The 18,629-nt window shown below is 39.7% G+C and overlaps 1 protein-coding gene across 3 annotated transcripts in view; it reads right to left on the bottom strand.

Moving 5' to 3' along the window:
• acad9 (acyl-CoA dehydrogenase family, member 9) overlaps nt 1–18,629 on the bottom strand; it is a 41,190-nt gene extending 22,561 nt beyond the window's left edge. Inside the window, exons 1-3 of one of the 3 annotated variants that reach the window (XM_061938085.2) lie at nt 18,540–18,629; nt 6,902–6,995; nt 4,156–4,257 (exon numbers count right to left, since the gene is read on the bottom strand). Coding sequence is in view for 2 of the 3 variants with exons in the window: in XM_061938070.2 (XP_061794054.1) it covers nt 4,156–4,257; nt 6,902–6,995; nt 7,353–7,538 (382 nt within the window). In the remaining variant the exon portion in view is untranslated. Of the gene's footprint in view, nt 1–4,155; nt 4,258–6,901; nt 6,996–7,352; nt 7,629–11,524; nt 11,867–18,539 lie in introns of those variants that run through there. The other 2 variants (XM_061938078.2, XM_061938070.2) reach the window with 2 other exon arrangements.

The following is an 18,629-nucleotide window of genomic DNA, read 5'->3' as shown; positions in this document are numbered from 1 at the left end:
ATCGGCTCCTGGCTGGTTCCTATCGTTGGTTTGGAAGAAGAGGCTTGCCGCCGTCGCTCCTGCTGTCCCCGCCCCCGGAGGCGCGGGGTGGATTCCCGCCACCTGCGGGCTGTGTGTCGGGCCCCACCCGGATTAACTGCGGCCCTGGACGTGCTGGCCCCCGCCAGGTTCGGTCTTGTGAACGCAAGATCTTTGACAAACAAAACGTTTATCCTGAAGGATTTCTTCACTTCCCGCGGACTGGACTTCCTCTGTGTGACGGAGACATGGCTGAGAGCCGGTGAGTCCGCCCCTCTTAATGAACTTCTGCCTCCGGAGTGTTCCTACTTTAATTCCCCACAGCCGTCCGTTCGAAAAGGAGGAGGATTAGCAGTCGTTTTTAAAAATGACTTTAAATGCCGTCAGATCCGCCTACAATCCTCCTTTTCAAGCTTCGAACTGTGCATGTTTGAACTGGGTCTTTCTGATGTCGTCCTGTGTGCCGTCATCTATCGACCACCCAAGTACCACAAAGACTTTATAACTGACTTTTCTGAATTTCTGGCTGAAATCCTGCCCAAATATGATCGTGTCCTTATTGTGGGTGATTTTAATATTCACACCTGCTGTCCAGACGAGCCGCTTTCCAGGAGCTTCCTGAATATAATCGACTCATTTAACTTTGTACAGTCTGTGTGTGGTTCTACACATGAACGCGGGCATACACTCGATTTAGTGCGCTCGTATGGTTTGTGTGTTTTTAATTTGGACATTTGCTACGCTGTGTTCTCTGATCACATGCCGATCTTGTTTGATATTCCCACGCAGTGTCCAGTTAAATTGCCCTCGCATGTTTAATTCTTCGTCTCCTGCTCGGTTCACCTCTATTTTTTCGACTCTTTGTGATGATAATTCTGCAGCCTCTGTATGTCTGAATACTGAAGAGTTGGTTTCTGGGTTCAACTCTATTTGTTTACAAACACTGGACACGATCGCGCCTTTCAAATGCCGCCGCGCTAAAGCCACGCCTCAGCCCTGGTTGAATGACGTCACTCGGGCTGCCAGGCGCGTATGTAGAAGAGCAGAGAGAAAATGGAAAAAAGACAGGCTGCATGTGTCCTTTGCCATTTTTAAAGAAAGCCTGTTTTCCTTTCAGATGACTGTAAAAGCAGAAATGAATATATATCTATCTCAGATTATATCTTCTAACTGTAACAACCCCAGAGTTCTGTTTAAAACTATTAACACTGTCATTGATGCTCCCAAATCTGTTGGTTTTGATGCTTCTTTTGAATTCTCTGAAAATTGTCTCCATTTTTTCACTGACAAAATTGTGTCAACTAGAGCCAGTCTATCTCAGCCTTCATATGACCCTTCTGTTCCTCTGCATTTCTCTTCTGTTTTCCATCAGTTTGAGCCGGTGTCCTTTTCTTTTTTAAGTGACAGTTAGTCATATGAAGCCCTCTGGTTCTCCTGCAGATGCCCTCCCACCTCGCCTGTTTAAGGAGGTACTTGCTACTATTGGATCAAGTGTCCTTAACATTATCAATAGTAGCCTCTCTTCTGGAATAGTTCCAGTAGAGTTTAAACATGCAGTGGTACGACCTCTACTTAAAAAACCCAGCCTCGACCCCTCTCTCCTCTCTAACCTCAGACCTATCTCTAATCTTCCATACATTTCCAAAATATTAGAGAAGGTTGTCTACAGTCAGTTGTTGCCCTTCTTAGAGGATAATGGTATCACTGAGCTGTTCCAGTCCGGTTTTAAAGCCCTCCACAGCACAGAGTCAGCGCTTCTAAAAGTTTTTAACGATATCCTCCTGTCCACTGATTCTGGTAAATATGTTGTCCTGGTGCTTTTAGATCTGTCTGCTGCGTTCGACACCGTCGACCACGCCACCTTAATCACTCGTCTTGAGAACTGTGTGGGCATTAAGGGCGCCGCCCTCAACTGGTTCCGGTCGTACCTAACCGACAGGAGTTTTTGTGTAAAAGTAGACAGTTTTATGTCGTCCACAGCTCCTTTACCACATGGGGTCCCCCAGGGCTCAATCCTTGCCCCAATTTTATTTGCGCTTTACCTTCTCCCCCTTGGTTCTATTTTTAGGAAGTACAGTATTGCATTTCATTTTTACGCCGATGATTGCCAGATTTATTTTTCCATGGCACAAAATAACACGGTTCAACATCTTACTGACTGCCTGCACGACATCAAAGTCTGGCTTTCAGCTAACTTCCTGAGCCTAAATGAAGATAAAACAGAAGTTATGTTGTTCGGTCCAAGTCGCTCTCCCTCCCCCAACGTTGACCTCGGCACTCTGACCCCGTATCTCAGCGACTGTGTCACAAACCTGGGGGTAAAGTTTGACTCAGATTTTAAATTCGAAAAACAAATCAGCAGCGTTGTTCAAAAAAGCTTTTATCAATTACGCCAAATAGCGAAAGTGAAACCGCTTCTATCAAGTCATGATCTTGAGAAATTAATCCACGCCTTTATCTCGACTCGTCTTGATTACTGTAATGCCCTGTATGTAGGCATTAGCCAGGCCTCCCTCGCCCGCCTGCAGCTCGTGCAGAACTCTGCTGCTCGTCTGCTAACACAGACCCGCAGACGTGAGCACATCACCCCTATTTTAGCGTCCCTTCACTGGCTCCCTGTGCGATACCGAATCAATTTTAAACTCCTTTTATTTGTTTTTAAATGTCTAAACAACCTCGCGCCAACCTATCTCTCCGACCTCCTTCAGCCTTACTGCCCCACCCGATCCTTAAGATCAGCCGATCAGCTGCTGTTGACGGTCCCTGACACAAGGCTGAAGCTTAGAGGTGACAGAGCTTTCGCCGTTGCTGCTCCCAAGCTCTGGAACGACCTACCCCTGAGTGTTAGACAAGCCTCCTCTCTTCCTGTTTTTAAATCTCTCTTAAAAACATACTTTTATTCCATGGCTTTTAACACTGAGTGATATCCATCCTGCAATGGCGCCCCATAATACACCTGCTGTGAACCTGTTTTTATGTTTTTATGTTTTTATTTATTCTATTTTAATTATTTATTTTTTATCGTGTTCTGTTTGTGTTGTGTTGTGTTTGCCCGGTACTCGTTTTATCTTTTAACCTGTCCATTATACAGCACTTTGGCTACCCCTGTGGTAAATTTTAAATGTGCTTTATAAATAAAGTTGATTTGATTTGATTTGATAAACACTCAACTACATACAAACAAAATGTTTTTAATAAATTATTATGGCACACCACGAGGCACTACAAATATTAAAGTTGTTCCATCTTATCTATACGTTATTCTTTAATATAATAAAAGTTTTCCCTCCTAATGAATAGTTTTCTACTAATCACCCTTGGTAACGTTGTGATGAAAGACTGATGATGTCTGATGTAAATTAAAAGTGACCGTTGTTTCAAAATGATTAGCGTATTTTCCACACCATAGGACGTCACAAATGATAAAAACGTCACACTGGGGGAATATATGGAAGAAGTATGAAAGAAGGCAAAATTATAAATATCTCCGCCATGCCTCCATGGTTTCATTGCATATTTTTGGGACTTATGCAGATCCCAAATACACAAAAACAGGTACCAATAGGTAAGAAAAGTTGGTTATGCATATTACATGCCCTTTAAAAAGATTAGTAAGTGTTAGAGACGGGCTAAGATAACAACAACTTCTCGTGTGTCAACATCGTCACAGTCTGTACCTGACATGTAAGAGGGTCAGATCCATCCATTAATTGGGTGCCGATACTGATTAATACTCCAGTTATCAAATCAAGATTTTCATTTTCTTAAAATAATTATGTTGTTGTTTTTGGTAATGTTTACAAACTTAGGGAATAATTCCATGAACACAAAAGGACCTTAGGGGCAAAAAGTAAATGATTTAATTAAGTAGTGGATAGTTATTGTGCACTAATTACTTTGTTTTGCTCCAACAATTGTATGTGATAAAAGAGAACAAGGAACTAGTTTAAATAATGTGTTGATATTGTTAAACTGTCAATAGAACTCACCATAAATACATTTTAAAATGTACAGTTAAATGTGCTCGGTAATAGCCGACCTCACTCTTGGATGATTGCTATCAAAATCAGCAGAATAAAACCCTGATCGGTACCTCACTAAATGAAAGCATGTGATGTGGGGACAGAAAAGTCTTACCATACTCCTCAGGGATCTGGATTCCAAACAGTCCGAGTTCTTTTAACCCATTTAACGTCTCAGTGGGTATGCTTGCTTCTCGGTCAATTTTTGCTGAGTCGACTGTCATGACAAGACAAAAGATGGCATAATTTTGAAGGTATGTGACCATTTTATTCTAAACAATATGATATGTGTTTGTACGTGTGTGTTGCTCCCTTGAAGCAAATATTGATCACATAAGTAGAGTTGACACAAAGTTTATGGAAACTTAACTCCTTAACTTACATGCTCTATATTCAACATATTATTGTTCTTCGAACCTCTATGAACTGAGTGGATCACACAATGTTTAAAGGGAAACTGCACTTTTTGTTTATAGAAATTTTCAACCTATTTTCCAAAAGCGCATTGGTGAGGTCACACACTGATGTTGGTCGAGAAGGCCTGGCTCTCAGTCTCCGTTATAATACATCCCAAAGGTGTTCCATCGGGTTCAGGTCAGGACTCTGTGCAGGCCAGTCAAGTTCATCCCCACCAAACTCTGTCATCCATGTGGCCAGGCCAAGTAATTAGGACACCTGATTCTGATCATTTGGATGGGTGGCCAAATACTTTTTGCAATATAGTGTACAATGATGATGGATGTTTTGGGATGTTTTATAGAGTGCTTTATAGGCAAAATGAAGCCACTTTAGGGATGTCCCGATCCGATATTTGGATCGGATCGGCTGCCGATATTTGCCAAAAATTGCGCATCGGCAAGGCATGGGAAAATGCCGATCCAGATCCAGTTTAAAAAAAACCTCCGGTCCGTGTTTTCCAACGCACCGATTTAAATAATACATTCCACTTTTCTGCTCCTCCGTAATTTCCGTTTCGCATTTTCCAGCACACCTTCAACACGTCCACAGTTCTGTGAATTCTCACGCAGTTGCTTTTAGCTGCTGGCATGACACGACAGGCTCTTCTCACTCTTTCCTGTGTCTCCCTCTCACAGACAGCAAGTGCACCTTCTTACACACGTCACATACTGTCACGTCATACGTCACATACGTATACGTCCTCCCCGAGCAGAGAGGTAGCAGCATGGCTAACGTTAGCTGTGATGCTAGCGCAGCCGTGCGAGCAACGCTCCCTCTAAGGTGCTCGCCTGTGCAATTGCGCACTGTTTAATCGTCCTCTGCGCATAGCAAATCTATGCTACGCACAAAATCAAATAAAAAAATAAGCGCATAACAATTTTCAACACACGGACACGACAGAGGAAACAGTTTTCGTCATCATTGTTCAAATTTTGTGACGTCTGTCGAGACGCTTATCTCCATTCGGTGCCACACGCCCACACCATCAAAATGCTGAGGCAAAAATTTCCACATCAACACCATATGAAAAAATTAGTGATTTTTTTAGTTGTGATTTCCTTCTCTGCATGAAAGTTTAAAAGTAGCAGTGGAAGAGTGGCCGTGCGCGACCCGAGGGTCCCTGGTTCAATCCCCACCTAGTACCAACCTCGTCATGTCCGTTGTGTCCTGAGCAAGACACTTCACCCTTGCTCCTGATGGGTGCTGGTTAGCGCCTTGCATGGCAGCTCCCTCCATCAGTGTGTGAATGTGTGTGTGAATGGGTAAATGTGGAAGTAGTGTCAAAGCGCTTTGAGTACCTTGAAGGTAGAAAAGCGCTATACAAGTACAACCCATTTATCATTTATTTACATGCAAGCCTTGAAAGAACATTTTGAAAATCAAAACTACATTTCCTGCAAATGGGTGCATTTCTACCTTACATTTTAACTTTAGATTTATTCTCATATCAAACTCTTTTGGCTGTCTTTTTGACACTTACATCCGGCACCCCCCTCCACACCCTGGATTATAAATAATATAAATAATTCAATGTGATTATCTTGTGTGATGACTGTATTATGATGATAGTATATATCTGATAGTATATATCTGTATCATGAATCAATTTAAGTGGACCCCGACTTAAACAAGTTGAAAAACTTATTGGGGTGTTACCATTTAGTGGTCAATTGTACGGGATATGTACTTCACTGTGCAACCTACTAATAAAAGTCTCAATCAATCAATCAAAACACATAGAATCATCATACTGCTGTGATTATATGCATCAAGTGTTCATTCAAGGCTAAGGCAAAATATCGAGATATATATTGTGTATCGCAATATGGCCTTAAAATATCGCAATATTAAAAAAAGGCCATATCGCCCAGCCCTAGTTCAATGATGCCAATTCTGTTTGTCATGTATAATTTTGTGTATTTTGTGTTTATCCTTGAATAAACAGGTCAGTTTCTTGTTACCAAGTGTATTATTCAAACTCCCCTAATTCAGCTGGCTAGTTGTTATCAAGAATACTAAAACCCCTTTCAACATGATTCTGACAACTAAGTAGGCTAAATAACTTTAAACTTTATAACATGCTCGGATAGGTCAGTATCGGTATCGGTCAGTATCGGTATCGGATCGGAAATGCAAAAACAATATCGGTATCGGATCGGAAGTGCAAAAACCTGGATCGGGACATCCCTAAGCCACTTAGCTGACTTTTGCTAGCGTTTATTTATTTACTAGTTAAGAATGCAAACAAAAAAGAAAGAATGTGTACTCTTGTCATGCATATTGATTGTGAATGATAGGCAAACCTCCTAAAAAAAGTGCAGTCCTCCTTGAACAAATTGGGGGGAAAAAACTGGCTAAAAGTAGACTTAAGCGCACAGACGTGTGAATATATTTCATTATACCTTCCTCTTTGAAGAATTTTTCCACAGGAGCAACAAGCTGGTTGATTTCTTCCAATTCTTCATTTTCTATTTGTGGATAAGGGAATACTTCCGTCTAGAACAAATAGAACATACATGACCAAATATGAACATGAAAAAGGGAATACTTCCGTCTAAAACAAATAGAACATACATGACCAAATATGAACATGAAAAAGGGAATACTTCCGTCGAGAACAAATGGAAACATACATGACCAAATATGAACAGCGAAACTAACTGTTTTCATTTAGGAATAAAACTGTACGTTTATTGAAACAACAGACTAAATTAAGCATGTTTGTAACAAAATGATCATGTAAAACATATATATGCGTTTCATTTTCCTCTAGAGTTGCCTTCAATTAGACGTTAGTGGGTAGAAAGAGAAGGCTAAGAGAACAATATTAAATGATATGAAGTAGAAAGTTACCTTGTTGACTTGGCCAAGAAATAAATCCTTTGCGTAAGCGAGCTTTGCCGAGTCACTTTTAATTGACCTCTGCAGCGGCAAACAACATACTGTGTATCTTAGATATGTTTTACTGTCCAATAAGTGTTTCCTCATTTGAACACTACCAATAGTGTTGATTAGGAAGCGTATTCCACTTAAATTCATCTTTATTTGCTTTTCAAGCAAGACACTGCGGACGTTTACTTCTACTTCCTTGTCTTTTTTCTTCTTGTGGCGACGATCAACTTGCTCGGTACATTACCGCCACCGCGCGGAGTGGAAGTGCACTGCGGCCTTACTGTCCAAATATAATTTCCATCGGCATACATAAAATAGTTAGGGAAACAAACAAATTGTGTTAATATTTACTTTTGTTTGTGTTTTAATCCATCCATCCATCCATCCATCTTCTTCCGCTTATCCGAGGTCGGGTCGCGGGGGCAGCAGCCTAAGCAGGGAAGCCCAGACTTCCCTCTCCCCAGCCACTTCGTCCAGCTCCTCCCGGGGGATCCCGAGGCGTTCCCAGGCCTGCCGGGAGACATAGTCTTCCCAACGTGTCCTGGGTCGTCCCCGTGGCCCCCTACCGGTCGGACGTGCCTTAAACGCCTCCCGAGGGAGGCGATCGGGTGGCATCCTGACCAGATGCCCGAACCACCTCATCTGGCTCCTCTCGATGTGGAGGAGCAGCGGCTTTACTTTGAGCTCCCCCCGGATGACAGAGCTTCTCACCCTATCTCTAAGGGAGAGCCCTGCCACCCGGCGGAGGAAACTCATTTCGGCCGCTTGTACCCGTGATCTTGTCCTTTTGGTCATAACCCAAAGCTCATGACCATAGGTGAGGATGGGAACGTAGATCGACCGGTAAATTGAGAGCTTTGCCTTCCGGCTCAGCTCCTTCTTCACCACAACGGATCGATACAGCGTCCGCATTACTGAAGATGCCGCACCGATCCGCCTGTCGATCTCACGATCCACTCTTCCCTCACTCGTGAACAAGACTCCGAGGTACTTGAACTCCTCCACTTGGGGCAGGGTCTCCTCCCCAACCCGAAGATGGCATTCCACCCTTTTCCGGGCGAGAACCATGGACTCGGACTTGGAGGTGCTGATTCTCATCCCAGTCGCTTCACACTGGGCTGCGAACCGATCCGTTTGTGTTTTAAGTTAAGTAATAATTGTCACGTATTGTACAAAATACTCTGGTTTTTATCAAATATTTATCTAGAAAACTATTAGATAAATGACAGCCAAAAACGAATAGATAACTGGCAGCGGTAGAATGATGGAGGGCGAGTTGTTGGTTTCTATGTGGTTTTATTGTAGGCTGTTTTCACCATAGACATCTTTATAAGTGGACGCAGCATTGGCTGCTGTGACGCGAGAAATTGGGCCGCCATCTTGAAGTGGTGATGAGGAGCCAGCGAGCAGCCTAAACTAACAGTTGACAGGTAGAAAACCGTAAAAGATACCGGGCTGGTGTTCAGCGTTTTCCTGCTCGAACTGTTGAAAATAGGAATCGGGGGATTACTTTTCACAAGTAAGATTTATTATTAACGTACTATTGGTTGTATTTTGTGAAAAGAATATTACCACAGAGTTGAGAAGGAGCAAAGATTTTCAATAGTACTGAAATCGTAGCCGCTAGCAAACAAGAACATGACCATAATATAATTGCTTGTCAATGAAATTAATTACATTTATAAATGTCATACCTGAATAACAAAGTTGAAACCGATGGTGGCATCATGCCTTCAGTGTGCATATTGTATATAGTTCTCTGCAAACCTATGAAATGTTCTATTTTGTCTTCATTATTTTGTCAGAATGCTTCATTTGTATGTGAAAATCACAAAAAAAATCTTCTGGGGGAGGATGACCCCCTACAGGGGTTTGGTTTACAAACTTTCAGCCCCACCTAAAACAAAATTCACCAGCCCGCCACTGATTATGATGCATTCTCATTTTAGGCAAAGTATAAGACAATACTTTCTTAACAGTATAATTGTAACCAGGAATAAGTCTTCAAGTAACAATATTCAAATACTAGCATTGTTAGGTAAAACATAATTTGGTTTTATTCTGAATCCAGTGAAACAGATTGGTGGCTTTAACGGATATAAAGACTTTCAGGTGTTTATATATGTTTATGTTTAAGTATTTGGCAGACACTTTTATCCAAAGCGACATACATCAAAAATACATATAAAACAATCACTGTAAACATTATTATTTAAGGGAAGAATGTAATACAAAATATCAATACAAAGTGTCAAGACAGAATAAACTCACTAAGATATATAGATATCTAATATATTCATACATTGTTTATGTAGGATATACGCATGTATATATAACCTAATCATATTGTTTCTTCAATTTAAAAATAGCTGACCCCCTTCTCTGGGATTACATTCTCAGTTTTGATCTCGGACGTCTGGTCACTTATAGCATATAAGAATATTCTATTACTGTTAAGCAAACTATGAATAATAAAACACGCCAATACATGTGTCCTTTATCATAGCTACACGTATGACAAAAAACGCGTGAAAATCAGTGGTATTCAGTGAGGTAAAATGAATTAAATGCGCTAACAGTTCATTGCTCCTGCCAAATGAATTACAGAGTGGAGCGGATCACCACTCCAAGATGGCGGCCCTGCGTCTCGTCAGCGCCAGTAGGCAGTAGCGCTCGATGCTGCGTCTACTTATAAGATGTCTATGGTAACAACACACAAGAGCAAGTCAGTTTTTGGTCTACCGTAAAGCAGTTCTTCTTCCGTCAGCAGCAATTGTGTGACACTTAAACAGGGCAATACTGGTATAACAACTGACAGAAAATAACTAATGCCTAATAACCGAAAGCTAATAATAGATAACTGATCACTAACGGATAACTCATACATGAGTTATTAGCTAATAGAGTTAATAACTGAAAGCTAATAACGAATAACTTATAGCTATTAAATGACGGCTAATAACTAAGATACTAATAAATGACAGTTAATATATAACAGCTAATAACTAATATCCAAAATATTAGTAAAATGTTTGTTTCCATATGCATGTGTTCCATTAAACAGACATTATCACACTTCACATGTTGTAGTTGGATGTTTCCATTCAATATTTTTTTTTATTACTGACAAAATGACCCAATGTCTTCTTTTATTGCATCTCTTACTAAGATCCAGACACATAATACACTTACATCAACATCAAATTGTTTTATTTAAATAGTAAATAAATAACAGACACTATAAATGCATTATACAAAAGTATAGTTTCATAATAAAGGTAAAGTCCAATACATGACAGAATGTGGGTAACATTGATGGTCATAAAATGCAGCATTTTCACAGCAGTGGTATTTTAATTCAGTACTATTTGCTATGACAGGTGATACACTGCTTTAAGACACACAGAATGTTGAAAAGTGTACTTTCTAGTAGCGTGTAAGATAATGTGGTCACATTCAGGTGAGCATAATTCCTGCTACAATTATTACCTGAAAGTTGTGTTATTAAACAGCCAGTGATCAGGTCACCGATCACTGGCTTCCAATTGTCTTCCACTTGGAAGACAAGTGGAAGACATGTCTTCCACTTGACATGGAAGACAAGTGAGGAGACTCCCTGGGAAATGTATAAACACCAAAACAACTTAGCAAGTTTGGAGCAAAAACATAAATAAAAAAATATTATTTAACATTCTCACAATATAATTGTCAAATATTGAGGTCTTTTTAACAAGTTACTGTGATTAATCACAATTCAAAACTGTGATTAATCTGATTTTTTTTTTAAATGAATAGTATGACAGCAATAGTAAAAAAAACAAGTATACATTAGTGCTGTGAAAGGATTGTTTTAAATCGATTAATCACACTTTGGATTTTGGATTCATCTTAATTACTTTGGAATTTGGACTAATCTTGATTAATCACGTTACTCGCTCGTACAATTTAAATAAACTGAAAAAAGAGCCCAATATATGGAAGCAAATCAAATTTTATGTCATACAGGAACATGTTTTAAATATTTACTTCAACGTACGCCATATATTTGCTCAAAACTTGCTAAGTTTTATCTGAAGTGCCATCTGGGTTTATTTGGAAGCGGAATTCGCCAGCAAGCACATGTTTGCACTGACCTTAACCATCAGCCAACCACGGTTAGGATAAAGAAGCACAGTCAAATCCATCCATCCATCCATTTTTTACCGCTTATTCCCTTCAGGGTCGCTGGAGCCTATCTCAGTTACAATCGGGTGGAAGGCTGGGTACACCCTGGACAAGTCGCCACCTCATCGCAAGGCCAACACAGATAGACAAGACAACATTCACACTCACATTCACACACAAATTGCGAAATTAATCCACGTATATAAATGATTAATGTGATAATTTCGTGTTCGAGCTAACTTGTTATTAGTGACATCCCTATTGTAAATACATGATATGAATGTGCACGGTCACTGCTCAAGGAAGGCAATAGATTGTATAGTTATCTCCAAAAGAAGGCCAAATAACGACCCACCAACTATACAAACTACTACCTCACACTGCGTCAGCAACTACTCTCCACTTGGACAGACAGAAATAGATGGCAGACGTGTGTCACTTTGAGAAAGACAGTAGGTTGAGTAGTTATCTCCCATTGTGGGTACGACCCTAAAACTATTCAACCTACTACCTCATCCCACCGTGCAAACATGAGACCTGCTCGAGACCTTTTTGCCAATCCACATCTTCATGACATGGCAGCAGCATCAGGTTGGACACAAACATCTCGTACAGGTGTGTGGGGTCTTGCATCTGCACAGAGGACAAGCAGGCGCCTTAGCAGGTGTTTGGTTGTGCTCAGCAGATCATCAGGTGTGGGGGATTTACACCTGCATCATGACAGACTCCGCCCACCTTGCACACAGGAACTATACAGAAACTCAGCAACAGCTCTCTTCTTATTGATGTAACACTGCTCTCTAGTGGCTGCTTTCATTTTTACACTTTTCTTTCAACTTTAACCTGGTAACTGTTCCTGCCGCCATGCGTCACTACTATAATGCAGGGGTGTCAAAACTCATTTTAGCTCAGGGACCACATGGAGGAAAATCTGTGCACACGCGGGCCTGACTATTAAAATCATGGCATTAAAAATAAAAAATAAAGACACCTTCAGACAGATCTATTTGTCTTACTTTGGCCAAAAATAGAACAAACATATTCTAAAAATATTACAATAAAAATATAGAAAAAAATATTGGCAGCGGTAAAGTTTAGATCCATGAAGGAAAGAAGAAAGTGAATGAATGTTTATAACTGAATACATTTACATATGATTAAACATTTGTTTTCTTTTGTATTATTTTTTTAAATCAATTTAGTAACATTTATGACAATTTTTTCCAAAACCCAATAAAGAATGTGAGATATAACAGGATAATGAATAAATGTATCATTTGTTTTCAAAACGGTTAAAAAAAAGTGGGACACCATTTTTATGACTTGATGGGGTCCTAGCGCCAACACTGATGGAGTATTGGTGCGTGCAAAATAGCAGCAGGTGGCTGTTGCCTGCGGGCCGGTTCCAACGCTAATCACATATCATGCGGGGGCCATAGATCATTCATTCACAAGCCGGATCTGGCTCGCAGGCCTAGACTTTGACACCCCTGCTATAATGCTTTAATGACTAACTATTTTTTTAACATCATGAAATAAATGAAAGTTAAATAAAAGTTACCACCATTAACACACAATTTCCTCAGCTATAGTGATAAAGATTTTTGTTGACATTGTTTTCCTCCATTTGTGTATATTGTTATTAAAATGTTTGTGTTTTCCTTATATTTTATACTCTTATCTAACAGAGCTGCTGTACCAAGTAACAGTGACCTGATAGAACTTTTCTTACATCGGTGCCTTTTACCGATATTGATCTGATACGATTAGTCTGGAATGGACTTGCGCTGTCTTTACATTAGTGGACTGGTAATTGTTTTTATGCCGACATCCAGTGGCCACAATAATTAATGACATTAAAATCAGGACTCAAGATGTTTAATGGTGCAGATACATTTGTAACTGGATACTTCCTAATACCTTTTAGTCTTGGAGAATTAGTATGAGTTAGTAATATGCAACTATAATTATTCAATACATGTTTTCAATTAAGGACCCTTATTATGTATGTTTAGCTTGTTTTCTATTGTGTGCTTTGCTGTTGTGTAGCTGCTAGCTATTGTAGCCTATTGCCTACCATGTTAACAATTTGTAAATGACTTGACTACAATTCCGGAAAAAAACAACCTTGTGTGCTTGTTGGAGGACATTTAGATGTTAAAAGGCTCTACAATTTTGCACACCTAAACACACTGCAGGACTGATCGTACATGAGATTGTAGCACACATTTTAAATCCAAGCCCATATAATTTTATATTTATTTTTTGCTTACACTGGTTTAAAAATTGGATAGGGACACCCTCATGCTAATTTGCTTGCATGTTTTGACTTCAATGACAAACTTTTCTTACAAGCACACTTTTTTTTTCCGGTGGATAACAGAATAAATGTAATAAAATGTTATATATTTTGTTGCTCTGGTAGAACGCAGATTATCACTGCCATGCTCTTATTTTGTACTGGACTGGAAGTGAGTGTGCATATTTTCATTTTGTGTAATTAAACAGTAGTTATGTCACTGCTTAGTGATAATTATTAAGTTAATAAATATTAAAACACATGTCAACATAAAAATACCATAAATAAATATATACACACACACACACACACACACACACACACACACACACACACACACACACACACACACACACACACACACACACACACACACAAACACACACACAGTGAGGTCTACAAGTATTTGCACGCACTGCAATTTAAACAATTTCTACCACTTAGAAATTAAGGAGATGTCTGAAATGTTCATCATAGATGTATTACCACTGTTAGAGACATAATCTAAAAAGAAAAATCCAAAAATCACATTGTATGATTTTTTTAATGATTTATTTGTATGTTACTGGGTTTCATAAGTATTTGCACACATGAGAATCAGCAAAAATTATTTATGACTCTCAAAAAGCTCAGTCTACCTTTAAAAAAGCCCAACTTTACCCCCCAACTAATCCCCCACCCACCACCCCTTTGAGCTCATTAAAGTCACCTGTGCAGTCCACAGTTCGTCAAGGTCCAACTACTACCATGGGCAAGGCCAAAGCGCTTTCAAAAGAGACCAGAGACAAAATTGTAGAGCTCCACAAAGCTGGAAAAGGCTATGGGACAACTGGGAAGCAGCTTGGTGAGAATAGATCACCTGTTGCAGCAATTGTTAGAAAATGGAAGAATGACGGCTAATCTACCTTGGACTTGGGCTCCATGTAAGATCTCTCTTCTTGGGGCATCACTCATGAAAAGAAAAGTGAGGAATCAGCCCAGAACTACACGGCAGGAGCTGGTGAATGACCCGAGGAGAGCTGGGACCACCTGTTTCCAAGGCTACTATCAGAACACTACGGCGTAGTGCTTTAAAATCATGCATCGCACGGAAGGGTCCCCTGCTTAAGTCAGCCCACATCCAGGCCCGTCTGAAGTTTGCCAATGGCCATCTGGATGATCCAGAGGAGTCATGGGAGAAAGTCATGTGGTCAGATGAGACCAAAATAGAACTCTTTGGTATAAACTCCACTCGTCGGGTTTCGAGGAAAAAGGATGAGTATCATCCCGAGAATACCATCCCTACAGTGAAGCATGCGGGTGGAAACATCATGCTTTGGGGGTGCTTTTCAGCAAAGGGGACAGGACGACTGCACTGTATTAAGGAGAGGATGAACGGGGCCATGTATTGTGAGATTTTGGCCAAAAACCTCCTTCCCTCAGTCAGAGCATTGAAGATGGGTCGTGGCTGGGTCTTCCAACATGACAATGACAGCCAGGATAACCAGGGAGTGGCTCCATACCAAGCATATCAAGGTTCTGGAGTGGCCTAGCCAGTCTCCAGACCTAAATCCAATAGAAAATCTTTAGAGGGAGCTGAAACTTTGCGTTGCTCGGCGACAGCCCCGAAACCTTACAGATCTAGAGAAGATTTGTGTGGAGGAGTGGGCCAAAATCCCTGTTGCCGTGTGTGCAAACCTGGTGAAGAACTATAGGAAACATTTGACCTCTGTAATTGCAACCAAAGGCTTCTGCGCTAAATATTAACACTGATGTTCTCATGTGTGCAAATACTTATACACAGTAACATACAAATAAATCATTAAAAAAAAATCATACAATGTGATTTCCGAATTTTTCTTTTAAGCTAACAGTGGAAATACATCTATGATGAACATTCCTTCAGTGAGCACAATGTGTCCGTCATGTCTTTTATTTTTCGGACTATAATGTGCAATAATGTAGGACTGTGCAATATATCCCAAATGGCCTCTTGATAGGTGCAATAATACTGGAATGTGAAACAGAATATTTGTCACCTTACACCTCTGTCACTTACACCCCTAATATATATATATATATATATTTATATATATTAGGGGTGTAACGGTACGTGTATTTGTATTAAACCGTTTCGGTACGGGGGTTCCGGTTCGGTTGTGTACCGAACGAGTTTCCATACGGACATATTAAGTAGCGTAACGCACGTTGTGTAAACAATGCACACGAGGCACAACACACGGCATGCTAGCAGCTAACGGGCTAGGATAGACTGACCATACCTCCTCTTTTCACCAGACATGTCCTCTTTGGCGGAGCTGTCAGGGCGGAGTTTCTTAAATTCCTCAAATGTCCGGCATTTTGAGTTAGGGTTGCATGTATTTTCAATGTACGTTCAGGGTTAAGAAGGGGTTAAAAACAAAACAAATTGTGCGTGCAGCAGCATTCGTGAGGGAGGGGCAGAGACAGAGAGAGCGAGAGAGTTATGATAAACGCGCATGCGTCGCCAGGCTCTGCTTTTTATCCATAGATTTAACAGATTTAATTTTTTATTACCTAAGCAGGGGTGTCAAAAGTGTGCCCCGGAGGCCATTTGCGGCCCACAGCTAATGTTTTAAAGGCCCACGGCACATTCTAAAAATACTATTAAAATAAACAAAAATATAACAAAAGTGAAATAAAAAAGCTTAAAGGTGAAATGTAATTTAGAAAAAGTTGCAATGTTCACTAATAAAACAAAGTTGTTTTTTTCTTTCAAACTGTCATTGCTCAAAACATAATATTGAATCAAAATCAATTTTATTATGACTTATAGACCTATCCAAGGTTCCGATTACTTCACATCAAATATTCCACAAAGAAAAATATTTTTGGTGGAAGATTTTGCAAATTTGGTAAATAACCCCAAAATGTATATTTTGTTGTTTTCTTACTGTACCGAAAATGAACCGAATCTTGACCTCTAAACCGAGGTATGTACCGAATCGAAATTTTTGTGTACCGTTACACCCTTAATATATATATCTTCTTTTTTTAAATCTTTTTTACTGCTTCCTCCCACCTCCAAAGACATGCACCTGGGGATAGGTTGATTGGCAACACTAAATTGGCCCTAGTGTGTGAATGTTGTCTGTCTATCTGTGTTGGCCCTGCGATGAGGTGGCGACTTGTCCAGGGTGTACCCCGCCTTCCGCCCGATTGTAGCTGAGATAGGCTCCAGCGCCCCCCGCTACCCCGAAGGGAATAAGCGGTAGAAAATGGATGGATGGATATTACTATATTGTGTATGCACCTTAGGGGATCTGCTCCAATTTCGTTGTTCTTTGAACCTGTTCACTGTAATAATGACAATAAAACTCTATTCTATTTCAGACCTCTCCCTAATTTCTAAGTTGGAGATCTTGCATAATTGCATGGTGTGCAAATACTTGTGGACCTCACGGTATGTATGCATGTATGTATGTGTGTATATATATATATATATATATATATATATATATATATATATATATGTGTGTGTGTGTGTAAAGCTTCACTAATGGACATTGGAGTGTTACTTTCAAAGGCAAAATTAAAGTATTGCTAGAAACATAATTTTATATGGGACTTTATTGTATTATATGTATAGTACATGTTCCAAAAAGAAAAAAACATAAAACACAGTGTATTTAAATATACTAAATGTAAAAAAGCGATTAAACATGCAAAATAATCTAGTTTGGTTACACCATCATGAGCGCAACACAAGGTTGTAAAAGTTTCAACTACAATTCTAAATAAGATGTCAAAAGCAAACTGAAATCAAATACACACAGCTTAAAGATTGATCAATACCTATATATGATGATTTATCAAAATATAAAAGAAATATACCTGAACAGAACGCTCATGATGGTTACACCAATAAGTAACGCTATGAATCGCGTTTTTCCAAGTTTTTGGGGCATTTTTATGCTAATTCCAAGCATCTCCCTTTTATTATCGTTGATTTTACATGGTCAAACTAATGCATATTATATATGCATGCCCTAGTAAACAAAAAAAAAAGTAATATTTATTTTGATTGTTACATTTTGAAGTACATATGTGCAGGTGGGTGCGAATGTACCCATTACCAGAGCTGTACATACACACACACACACACACACACACACATATATATATATATATATATATATATTTTTTTTTTTAAACAAAACATGTGAACGTGTTTTTCGTTAATATAGTATGTAGCCATCACTGGAAAAGGTTAAGACACTTCTGTCCTAAGCTTTTAAATTACTATCCATTCGATGTTTTCCAATTAAATCTGTTCGGGGGAGAAAAAAAGTCGACTTTTAAAAATTCAAACGGAAGAATCGCGACAGTGAACTCGTCACCGAACATTAGCTTCCATGTTAGCCACTCCCAAAAGCCGCAGGAGACTTGATACGAACACACTTTCACTCACTATTATTTCACAGTAAAACTGGATATCGTGACGATTAAAAATTAAAAATTCGTTTTTCTACCGAGCTGCGTTACGCTACGTTAATGAAACAACTGCTAAGCCGTCGTTGCTATTAAGCTAATAGTTAGCTTAAAGCATGTTCGTGTGTACGCAACATGTTCATTTATACATAGCAACTCAGTGCCGTGCTGTTAAGTATACTTACCAATATTTAAAATGATTAATTTCTTACTGCAAGTTAGAAATGTATACTTACTAGCTGTACTTCCACCGTGGTTGTCTTTTTCTACACACACGTTACCCTTCTTCGTCTTCTTCTTTGGTTTACCGGCAGTTGGCAAGCAAC

This window comes from Nerophis lumbriciformis, linkage group LG03 (assembly GCF_033978685.3).
Source record: "Nerophis lumbriciformis linkage group LG03, RoL_Nlum_v2.1, whole genome shotgun sequence".
NCBI classification, from domain to species: Eukaryota; Metazoa; Chordata; class Actinopteri; order Syngnathiformes; family Syngnathidae; genus Nerophis; species Nerophis lumbriciformis.
Note: the sequence above shows the minus strand (reverse complement) of the source record. Positions and strands in the feature narration are given on the sequence as shown.